The 13208-nt window shown below is 30.9% G+C and overlaps 1 protein-coding gene across 1 annotated transcript; it reads left to right on the forward strand.

The window, feature by feature from the left end:
* The first annotated feature begins 81 nt into the window (after positions 1–81).
* LOC116344150 (brain tumor protein) lies at positions 82–4400 on the forward strand. The gene is made up of 7 exons (XM_031772576.1): positions 82–1080; positions 1171–1312; positions 1391–2804; positions 2885–3437; positions 3538–3701; positions 3778–4010; positions 4103–4400. Exons 1-7 carry the CDS (start codon positions 827–829, stop codon positions 4205–4207), a joined length of 2865 nt encoding a protein of 954 aa, XP_031628436.1. The 5' UTR covers positions 82–826; the 3' UTR covers positions 4208–4400.
* Positions 4401–13208: the final 8808 nt, after the last annotated feature.

The raw sequence follows: 13208 nt of genomic DNA on the forward strand, positions 1-13208 counted from the left end.
TAATAATTTAAAAAAAAACTAATTAAAAGAAATTAATAATAACAAAAACCAAAATCAGTTACTGTGTGCAAATTTACAACAACAAAAAAAGATAACGAAAGAGATTAAAATTGACAAATTGTTTTAGTTTTATATATATATACATTGATTTTAATTTTTTTGTTCGTTCGTTCGTTCTTGGCAACAGGGAAATTCTAACGCAATTATTTTACAAATTTTATTAGATTACATAGCAACTTAAAAAAAAAAATACAAGTAAAAGAAGAGCAAAAAAACAACAAAGCAACGGAGAAAGCAACCAACCAATAAATATTTTTAATTGATAATAACTAGTTAAAAATAAAACCGCAACTCTGCAAAAACATAGCTCCAACAACACACACACACAACGTATTAAACGGAGAAAGTAAAAATAGAGATACTAAAACAACATCCTAATAATATCGCATCAGATCTTATTCTGAACACACAAAAAAAACTATACTATTTTTTTATGATTTTTATTTTTTGCTCGTAAACTGTTGGACTTGTATAGTATTTAGTCATATTAACTGATATACAAACACAAACATACATACATACACAAAAAAAACGAATCCTAAAAGCATTCAAACCAAGACATAAAATAGACTTTCGACAAACTCACGGGATATATTTAATCAGCAAAGCTAAATCCAAAATAAATAATTAAAAATAAAATCGTGTGCGGTTAAAACATTTGAAAACAAACAATTTAAAAAAGCGGTTGCAAGTTGCGAGATCTATTGTTGTTATTGGGGAGACGATTTGAATTGAGACTGCGTCTGTTTCTGATTGTCGAAACAATATGGCATCGGCCGATATATTCAGCAGTGTTGCAACGGCTCCAATTGCAACAACCGAGCCCATATTAAATGGACACAATGAAACCACCATTGTTGAACCATTGACTATCAACGACATCAAGATGTTCGAATCATTGGACCTTAATTCGTCCGGCAGCAGTGGCATTGGCAATAGCAACGAAGCCATCATTGAAGGATCATTGGATGAATCTGATTCGTTGCTGGAAGACACCAATCAATACTGCAAGATATGCAAGTAAGTTACACTGACCTTGAACATTCAATGCCAACAACCAATTATGCGCCAAATGTATTTATTGCGATGTATTTTCCACTTTGTGAATAGGGAGAAGCTTCGTTCACCACGCGTTATGTCGTGTTTACACGTATTTTGCGAAGAATGCATTGATGGTTTGCTCACAGAGAGTGAAGATCCATTGAATGCCAACACTTCAATCGAATGTCCTGAATGCAGTCAACCAACTATCGTAAGTATTTTTTGATTTTTTTCTCATTTCTTTTACAAAAGTCAATTTTACATGAATTGCAACCACAATCGAATTTAGATCACTGGAAAGGCCGCATCACTTCAACCGGACTATGTGCAAACGAACATCTTGGATTTGTCATCGATGGAACCGGGTGCATTGCAATGTACATCGTGTAAAAGTGCCGAAACGGCCATTTCGCGTTGCACCAATTGCGCAAATTTTCTATGTCCCAGTTGTGATAATGCTCATCATCACATGCGTTGCTTTGAAAACCATCACGTTGTCATTCTGGATAACATTCGTAGTTCCGATGAAAAGGTTACGATCCATAAACCAATCTTCTGTGCCACGCACAACAGCGAAAATCTCAAGTATTATTGCTTCAAATGTCAAGTGCCAGTTTGTAATGATTGTGTTGTTGGTGACCATAAGGGTGCCGAACATCATTACGAATTGATTGGCGAAGCCGAAAAGCTTATGCGCACCGACATTGAAGAACTAATGACTAAGGCCAAAAATAAAATTAGCTACTGTGATGATGCATCAACCAGTCTTGGAAATGCATTGACTGAACTTCAAAATCAACATGACACCGCTCATAATTTGATCACCGAGACGTACAAACGTTGCAAGAAAATCTTGGACGAATGTCGCGAACAATCGTTCAAAGATCTTGATCGATTGCATTCCGAACGTGAGTTAAAAATCATGGATTTGATGCACAACGTGGAGAAAAGCGTTGAAAAAACGGAAACAGCACTCAAATTTTCAAATAAATTGATGAATGCATCAAATGCCACCGAATTTTTATGCATGAAAAAAATGATTGGCACACAATTTTTGCAACTTATGTCCGACACACCAAAGATCGATGTGAACTTTTCACTTGAATTCGATTCGAAAGTGGAAAAATTCGAGCAATTGGCATCCGATGCATTTGGTAAATTTCGCACGGAATCATCACCACCAAGTCCAAAAGAAAGTACACCGCCACCAACACTTCCAGGTCTACCACCGACATTAAATAAATCAAACATTCCATGCAATAGCTCTCAGAGTGCTCTCACCGGTTCGGTTACGGCCAGCAGCCCAATTTCGTTGCCAACATCAATGCAATCATCATTTGATGGTGATATGTCGAATATTGGTGCTAGCTTTTTAATTCCACCCAGTGCACTCACACCAGATACAGTTGCCGTACAACAACCATCCACCCAAACAAATGGACACACTGGACCCATTGCACCCATTGCATCGTCGGTTGTCACACAAAATGGCAACCAAGTATTGTCGTTGAACACAAGTATTGCCGAATACAATTTACATCGTTTGGCCAATTTGGTCGAATCAAATGACATTCCGGATGGTATTGTGTCATCGCCACAAAATAGTCCAGCTCCACAATTCACATTGGCCGATCTCATCTCAAACGAACGAGCATTTAATAACATACAAGCTTTGTGCAAACTTGGAAACTTCAATAACAACGGTAAGTAAAGCATACTATTAGTCTTTCATCATTGCAATGATTTCTTATGCCACCTCCTATTTTCGTTGAATAAACAATAGAAATGAGTACAAATGCCATACCAAATCATCGACCGGATAGCGTGTCATTGTTAACGGATTATTCGATTGCATCGTCAACATCACCAGTTGGTACAATTGGTTCGATCAACGAAAATATGAACAGTTTGAATGGCCTGAATGGTATCAATGGTCTAAATGGAATCAACGGAATAAATGGCATGAATCTCAATGGGAACAATGTTAACATTCCGGGCCGCATAAAAGCAACACCGATGCATATTCGCTTCAAATTTGGTAGTCTGGGACCAGCACGCGTTCAATTCAATTCACCGCATGGTTTTTGTTTGGGAGTCGACGAAGAAATCATCGTGGCTGATACAAACAATCATCGTATCGAAATCTTTGAAAAGGATGGTACATTCAAAATGCAATTCGGTGTTCCGGGTAAAGAAGAGGGCCAATTGTGGTATCCAAGAAAAGTAGCTGTAATGCGATCGAACAGCAAATTTGTGGTCTGCGATCGCGGAAATGAACGATCACGCATGCAAATCTTCACCAAAAATGGTCATTTCATCAAGAAAATTGCCATTCGGTAAGTGCTATCCTCTCGATTTACATTTTAGATTACGTTTTATGATCTTTGTGGTGGCAAGCATTATAGCATCATGTTTTTCTTTTAAATAAATTTTCAGTTACATTGATATTGTTGCTGGTTTGGCTGTTTCAAACGAAGGCCACATTGTCGCTGTGGACAGTGTGTCTCCAACTGTTTTTGTCATCTCTGAAGATGGAGATTTGGTTCACTGGTTTGATTGCAGTGATCACATGCGTGAACCGTCTGACATTGCTATCAGTGGTAAGAATCGAATATAATCAAACATAATCTGATTTTCATTCTATTGAATGACGTCTGAATTTGCTTATGTTCAAAGGTACCGATTTCTACGTGTGCGACTTCAAGGGTCATTGTGTTGCGGTCTTTGGACAAGACGGCACATTTAAGTATCGCATTGGTAACGAGAAAATTACGTGCTTTCCCAATGGAATCGATATATCAGATGCAGGCGATATTTTGATTGGTGATTCACACGGTAATCGCTTCCATGTTGCTTGCTTCTCACGCGAAGGCATCCTTCAATCGGAATTCGAGTGTCCACATGTTAAGGTATGTGCAAATCAGATCAATTTGCAAATGAATTGGGTACCGAGTCTTCTTTTACTTCAAATAATGTGGTTCTGTATTGTTTTGCTCGGCAGGTTTCACGTTGTTGCGGCTTAAAAATTACATCCGAAGGCTATGTGGTCACATTGGCCAAAAATAATCATCATGTTTTAGTTTTGAATACGCTTTACATCCAGTGATTCGACGACTCAAACATAAGCACACCCAACACATCGACAATAAGTCGCTGATAAGGAATACGCTAAAACCAAACTGATTTAACTGATCTCTTTAATTAATTTTACGGTTTTTTTTTTCTCTCAAACCAGGAAAAAATATCAATTAAGTGAAACATGCAAAAATATGCAAAGTAATTTTACAAAATACAAACAAAAAAACACACACTCATTCACAAACACACAAAAATTTAAACAAAATCAAATAGTCAAGAAAAAGAGAGAAAAGCAAGAACACTATAGCAAAACAAAATAAGCAAAAATCCAAAATAAAACATCAGTTGCAAAATGGTGAAAGCAAAAAAAGCACGCTAACTCAGTATCAAGCGATAGATTAGTTTTGTTGAAGAAGACAAAGAAGCAAATCTCCAACGATTAATGTGTTCGACAGTAAAGAAAAAAAAAACTTTTTTGTTGTTGTTGCATGGCGACATCATTTTTATCCAACTCTATTATTATTATTATTATTATCATTATTAATATTATTATTTTTTTAGGAATTTAAACAGAAAAAAAGAACATTTTACGAAGATTTATTTTTTGTACTAGTTACATTAGTGTGCACCCGATCTTTAAATTTCAATCTGCATTTGTTATAAATCTATCTAATCATATATATATATATCTCGTGTTTAAGTAGGGAAAAAAAACCAAGTGAATATGAAATTCTCGTGCATCGCCAAAATCTAAAAATCAGTTGAACAGAATGATTTACTCTTTCACGTATTTTTCTTAAGCTTAAGGTTTTTTTTTGTTTTCTATTTTATTTTGTTTTTTCTTGATAACGTTCATGTATTCCTTTTAATAGTAGGATTTTCGTTTGTTTTTTCTGTATATTTTTAAATTTTTTTTTTTTAATTTTATTTAACTGAGTTAACTTTTTGTGACCTCCTTGAAAAAAAAAATGCAAAAAAAGAGAAAAAAAATCATAAACACACACAAAAGTAACTAACGAAAAACCAAGCGAAAAAACATAAAAATTCGACTATTTTTACATGTGTATTTTAAAAAAATAACTGCTGAAGTGAAACATGATGAAAAATAATTAAATGTTACTAATCAATTTTTTTAACTATTAAGTACTTTTGGATTCCTTGGATTTTTGGCGTGTTTTTCATTTGTTTGTTTTTTTCCCAAAATATCAAATTGACGAGCATTTGCCAAGAAACTCAAACAAAAAAAAAAAGAACGAAATGTATTTAAAATTCAACGCTTCGTACAATGATTCATCCCTTTGGAATTTGTTGTTCACCTTTTTACTTTATTATTTAATTCTCTTTTTTTCGGGTTAATTTAAGTAAAATTATTATACTATTTTATCCAAACAGAAAGATTTTATTTTGTGGCCATTTTTTTACGGTCACGCTCTAAATATTATACACAAAACAAGAGAAAGAATGAATAGAAAATAAGCGACAAAGAATTTCAAGCGCCAGAGAAACACACACACACACGAAGAACTAATTAAAAAATCAAATCTTTATACACTTGTGTATAGTAGGTGATTGTGTTTTTCATCGTTGAAGTGTAGAATTCATTGATTAATTTATAGAGAAGAACAAGAAATAAAACAAATGCTCAAAAAGAAAAATATTATAAGGAAACTTATAACAAAAAAATAAGCAAAGAGAAAGGAAAGAAAAAAGTGAAAACTAATGAAGATAAAGAATATGGATAATAATGATGAGAAGACAGAGAAGCATTGATGTATATTATATACATATACAACAAAAAAAAATATACGAATTTTTTTCGGCGTTTAAGGGACATGTTATTTTTAAACGCATTCACGCGCCACCTTTTTGCGTAGTGAATCTGTGTTTATTTTTTACTCGTAAAAAATTTACCCTTTTTTCCTTTTACTTTCGAATATCAAAGCAAAAATTAATAGAATAACAAAAAAAAATGAATTGTGCTGAATATAATTAGGAATTATTGCATCAAATGCCAATTGATGTGCATCAACCTGAAAAGCAAAACTAAAAATGGACTCTTAAAACCAATAATAATGATAACAAAAGACCATTTTTTTCAATTTAGTTGTTGAAATTTTAATTTTAGATGAACCTTAAAAATCTATTTAGAAAAAAAATCATAAAAAAATTTACAAAAATATTGAAAATCGTTGACAACCCAAAAAAAAAGCGAAAGAAGAGAAAGCAAAAACAGTTTTATGAAATTCGATTGAAATTCCGGGAATCGCGCAAAAAAAAGAGAAACCCAAATCAAAGATTGAAAATAAGAAAATGCAAACAGAGCAAGGGAATTTCTTTTCAATTTTCATTGAAACTAAAAGTCCATTTTTTGAATGTTTTTCACTTTCCATTTTTTTTTGTTTTTGATTCTCTCGATTTCGAAGAGAGGCTAATTTGATTTCTCATGGAAACTTTTTACACAGGACTAAAGACAGATTGAAAAAAAAAATTGAAAACAAAAACGCTGTTAGGAACGCTTAGGATATTGTTAATTAATGACTAAATTATTTCCTTTAATAGGCTATTTTTCTTTTATTTTATTTTTATCATTATTTTTTTAGAAGTTAAAAACAAACGTACATTTTTGCCAGTGTAATTTTTTAAAAAATTGGTAATTTTTACCATTTTTGATTCCAATGACTATTTTTTTTTTTCGAAAAAGCATTAAGTTGTAATTTATTGGCTAAGGTATAATAACAAAACAAAAAAAACACAATGAAAAAATCGCAAACGAAATTCAGTGAAAACAATGTAAAATGATATTTTTATCACTAAAAAAAAGAAAAGATATCGTTCGACTCCTTTATTATGACCGATGTCATTTTTATCGGTATTGAGTCTTGTGAACGATGCAAAATGTTAATTAATATGACAAACAAAAAAAGAATCTATCTTTTAAGTAAATATATGTAAGGCGAGCGAAGAGGGTAAAATGATAGAAGAGAGCGAGATAGAGCGGGAGGGAGGAAATAACCTTTTTATTACGTTACATATACACCTATTTAAGATTAGAAGAAGTGACAGAAATCCAACACGCTTTTAGTTGATACTTTTTACACACAAAGAAATAACAAGCCCACACGGAAAATACGTGTCGATAGAATCCTTTGATAGAATTCCTTTTTTTTTCTTTTTTTATTATTTAGATTTTTTTTCATGCCTTTTATTTTATTTTCAATCAATTTTTTTTTTGTTGTTTTTATTTCTTCTCCGATTTTTTTCTTCTTCATTTTATATTTATGTGTGGAAGAAAAACATGTGATTATTTGTTTTACGCTTTTTTTTGAAATCTAAAATAAAGTCAAATTACGTTTCTTTTATTTGCAAATAAAAATCAGAGATAATTTTTTTTATTGTATGCCCAAATAGACAAACAAACAAAAAAAAGCGAAGAGAAGAAGACGAAGGAAGGAAAAAGAAAAGATAATCAGCCACAGTGTGAATAGAAAAGTAGAAAAGCAAACGCAATTGCATTTTAAACTAGGGAATATACCAAAATTCAATTGAAAATCCACGGCCGCCAAAATATGGAATGAGAAGCAATAACAATGTAAAATGAAATCACTTTAAAATCTACTTGTACCACAACCACTTGTAAAAAAAATTGATTATTTCGGTTTTTTTTTTCTAATTTCACATCAACATATTTATTGTTCCACAACTTTTTAGCGACAGAAATCACACTTAAAATGCTCTCTCGCCAAAATGCTTTTCTAATATATAGAATTTAGATACCAGAATTGATCGTAAATTTTTTGTTGTCGTTGCAATCTTTTTTTTTTCAATTAATCTATTCATCGAAACCAATAGGCTGTGTATTGATGAAAAAAACAAAAAAAAAAAGAAAACATATACGAATTGCCACTGGAAACTCTGTTTCATTTTTCACCGATTCTATATTTTCTGGCGGTTTCAATGCGCCCAGAATCAGTGCATTTATGCAATTAATGCGGCGAAAAAGGATTGAATATTACGTAAAAAGAAAACCGGCACAATTTTCGTAACTCAGAGCAACAAATCGAAATCAATTTCCCTGTACTGATTATTTTTTAACTTATTAATGTGTCAGTTATTATCCAGAAATAAAACAAAAATATCTATATCTTATTTAGAGCCTTACAAAAAAATAAAAAATAAAATAAAATCTATAAAAAATATGGGATCGAATGATTTGCGACGTAATGAAGTGAGGAAAGTAGAAAATGTTTTTAATTAAATGAATATGAGTAGTAGTTGTATGTGAAAGAAGAAACGTTTTTAAGATGTGTATTTCATTTGTTTGGGTGATTTTATCTTTTTGATACTCTCCCTTAGCTGTGCTACACACATCGTGTACACCCAATTGTGCTTCGTGAAACCATGATTTTTCTTTTGTGATCGATAATTATATCGCTAACTAAATTAGAATTTTTCAAATTTTTCCTTTGTAAAAACAACAAAAAAAAAAAAAAGTGCCAGCGCCAAAAAAAATGTAACTCTATAAGAATTTTAATGTTTAAATATAAAAAAATCGCAAATTTTGTCGCATACGATAGGAACGGTATGGGAAGCTAATGAAGATGAAATTCTTTTTTCACATTCATATTAGAATGTTTGAAATATCACTTTCACACAACATCAAAGGCAATTCATAATATCACAATATTTAAAGAAAGAATTAAAAAAAAAACATGCTCTTTTCCTCTATTTGGCCAGTCGTCGCAACATTTGCAAACTGATCCCAAATAAGTCAAATAACTATATTAAATAACGTTTTTCCTTTTTGTTTTTGAGAGAGAGACAAAAAGTAATAATCTTAATAATAGCTGGTTAAGCGCATATATACAATTATTTTTAAAAATCATATTACATGTAATTTTTATGTATGTTTAGGAACACACAACAACAACAAAACAGCAGGCTAAACAAAAAAATAAAAAAAATAAAAACGAAGTCATTTGAACTAAGGAAAAGACAATGAGTGTATTGCATTTAAAGTAAAATTCCTGACACACACACAATAAAATTGAAGTATTACGAACACAAAATATCTGAATACATGAACAAGGCATATAAATTCGTTAAAAACATGGACGATTAGATGTAAAGCAGAAAATAATTCCAACAAAAACAGTTTTTTGGATGTTTAATTTTGCTTTGCAACGCTCCATGCAATCACATCAAGCAAACACATTGTGAATCCATTCAATTGGACAATTCACTCGATTCACACACACTTACTCACAATTTTAATAATATTTATATATACACACATTGATTCCCATTGCAAATGTTCTACGCTGAATATGAATTCATTTTTTAATGCCAAAATCCTCTCAAGAACATAACCACTCTTCGTTTGATAGAAAATGGTATTGAAAACATGAAAACATATTTAAGTAACATGATCAGAATATTTGTAATGAGAGTGAGAGTTGAAATTTAAAAAAACAATCCGAAGGTATATTTGATGATATTTTTGCCTTAAATTTACATATAAAATATCTATATTGAAAGTAGTATTAAACATATATACAAAAAAAAAATTGTGAAAAATGAAGAGACATCAAACATGAGACAAAGGAAATGAATGATAAATTTCATACTTTGATTCAATGCGAATATATCGATAAAAAAAACGTAATCAATCTCTTTTTTTTTCGTTGGCTAAATGTCACTGTCTGTTTTAAATTACCTATCAAATCAGGTTTTATCTTACCTTAACATAATATATACTATATGTTGCTCAAATACGGAGCCCATCTCATTTCAAATGATTGAGAATGAAAAAAAAATCACACAGAAAAAAAGATTCCTAATGTTTTTCAGACCAAAAGAAAATAGACTTGTAGTTTGGATGGCACGAGCCACATGTGTTCCTCTTAGGGTAATGCGCTGAATTCCTCTTAAAAAAATAAAAATATATATATATACTACTTTTCGGTTCTATATTTGCACCAACATATATACACAAAATGATGATGAGAAAAACAATTACAAGAAATAAAAGTACTTATCCCGAAACAAGCAAAACAAACAACAAATCATAAGCAATTTCTTTTTTCCACTAGAATTACTATTTTACCACTTTGTAAATCAATTCACCTTTTATTCAATGGAAGAAATGTGCATGTCTCATTTTAAGATTGTTTTTTTTTTACATCACCAAATTAATGAAAAAAAAAAAGATCGCGAATGTGGATGCAAAATCGTTGAGATGAAACACAAAATACGACAAAACAAAGTCATATTATAAATAGATATATTTTAATAAGTGTTTTATTTGGGGGTTTTTTTCTCTGTTGTATAGAAGATATTTTTTTCTTTACGTTTCACACAACCTCAAATCAAGTCAAATGAAAATACAAGAATGAACAGAACTGTACGATTATTATACGAAGCGGTTGCAATTCCATCTTATTAGAATATCATCGAAAAATCAAAACGAGTTAAAAACCTAGTAATGAATGAGTGATACGAAACGAGAAATAAAAGAGACATTGTTTATTTCCACACACACTCACAACACTTATTCACAGCTCAGGATCGATTTCATTTTTACCCTCAAGAAAAGTAAAACGGAGATGAATTGGAGTGGAAAAACATGATAATTTAAAACAGAAGAAGAAGAAGAGATTTTTGTTAGGATTTTAGTTTTCTGTCTGAAACTGGAACAATAAACAAATACAATACGAATCCTAATTTCACTGTCATTGCGCTTATTTAAAATGATTCTTATTTATGAATGAGAAAGAGAGAAACACAGAGCAAATCAAGATATTTTTCCATAATATCAAATTATTATATATATTTACAATTTAACTCAATTAACATTTATTTCCCCCTTTTATTATTATTATTATTATTGCCCTCTCCAACTGATTTCATTAAAATTTATATTTTGACGAAAAAAAAAAACGAATTTTGGTTGTTTTTTAATTTTGTATTTTTGATTGACTTTTCTTTTAAGTTGTATGTTTTTTCCGTGAACTTGACGATATTTAGGTATAGATGGTAATTATTTTTATGTTAAAATGCAATAAAATATAATGTACAAATAATGTTCATCATTTTTCGTCTTTCATGTGACATATCAAAACCGAAATGAAATCACACAGCAATAAATGTATATTCGTCGCAAGATTTTCGCGACTTTTCACTTTATATACTTCCCATTTCAAATTCAACTTTTCTTTAAATATTCTTTCGTCTCCACCATATTTAAAGATCGGATTTCTTTTTCAATTCCTGTCTTTAACTACATCTATTACATCGAATAAAGTGAAAACCAACTACTACATACGTACGATTTAATGTAACACGAAAATCGTGAATGGGAGCAATCAAGTTAAAAAACAAAACTAATTGCAATTATCTTTAAATATATACACAAACACACATACACACGTAATTTCCTCAATGTTATCACCTTCGATAAAACAAAATGATAACAAACCAACACTAGAACATCCTCAGAAATCTTCTTAAATGAAATCTAGTGAACAAAAAAAACATGATTCTTTTTTAGCTTTGCAATTGAGATCGTAAATGATATACAAATAGCCTTAAAATTATTTTCTTAGTTTATATTGCTGCATTTTGGCAAATATGAAAGAGAAAATGTGGCCAATAGGACGAGAGTGGGCGAGAGAGAGAGAGAGAGAGTGAGGGAGCTAAAAATGCTAAAAAAGGACATTTAAAAACAAATTACAAGTTCTTTAGACATCATTATGAAAAAGACAAAAAAATCCTCGTTCTATTATAATAATTATTTATATTTTATGCATTTACATAGACTTAAAAAAAAGAAATCCAATCCAAACAAATCTACAATAAAAAAATAGACAAAATCTCGATAACGCATGTACTTACAATAAAAAGGAAGAATGATTGTTTATATGAAGAAATGAAGTGAATGATGGAAAAAGACAAAAATCGAAGCACATTTAAAAAAACACATATGAAATGTGATGAATTGATATACTGACTGCACATGAGCCAAAACAAAACAGCGTCTAAGTCATAACAAATTTTGTGCCATCATATTTTTTTGGTCATATTTCTATTTATGATTTTATTATACATGAAACTATATTCATACGATTTTAGCGTGCAGCCAGAGAATCAACTGCACAATTCTCAATAAAATTGTTCATTTATATATATACAAAACACATATATGTATATTTACGGTTTTCGTCTATCAATTACTATTATGATTGTCTAATTAAACTATTGCTTATGATTATGTGTAAATGTGATCAAAAATGATGATGATCTGTAGGCTGACCATATTTACATATACAAGATGCTGTCGAGACAGTGGAAATTAATTCCGTCATCGATTAAAATGTTCGAGCATTAAATGGTTATGGTCAGCCGAAGCCTGCTTTAATTTATTCAAAATACGACAATTGACTAAGGTGATGCGAGTTGAATTACAATCCTATTATGATATCAGATATTACTCGTAAACATTTGTCTACATGCATTTAGGTTTTAAATGCCAATACTATTGCTTACTTGTTATTTAATTGAGGCTTTGGATAATTAGTATTGATTTCAGACAATTGTTCCCTTGATTTTATATACAAAAACCGAGATAAAAAAACCAAATGAACAGTGTGGCCACAATACGCAATTTTATGTTTTGTATGTCCACTAGTCAATGGCAAATGATTCAGATTCTATGAAAGCAATATTTTTAAACTCTTTTTATTGGTGTGCGCCACAAGAAATGCAAAATTTACAAACACAAACTCAGCCACTGTTCGAACAAAACAGATATTTTGAACAAAATTTCAACTGTTATATTGCTTTCATTTAGACAAGCAAACATTTATCTAGGCCGTAGTTCACACTGGCTTCCATTTTATAATCGCTGAAAACAAAAAAAAAATGAATACAAAAAAAGTACTAACGAAATAATTGGAGATGATACAAGGAGATGAAGTGCAGCAAGAAAACACACAACATTTTCACAATTAAATCGTATGTTTCTTGACACTTGA

This window comes from Contarinia nasturtii, unplaced genomic scaffold, assembly GCF_009176525.2.
Source record: "Contarinia nasturtii isolate CC-2019 unplaced genomic scaffold, AAFC_CNas_1.1 Cnas_scaffold_1037, whole genome shotgun sequence".
Classification (NCBI taxonomy): Eukaryota; Metazoa; Arthropoda; class Insecta; order Diptera; family Cecidomyiidae; genus Contarinia; species Contarinia nasturtii.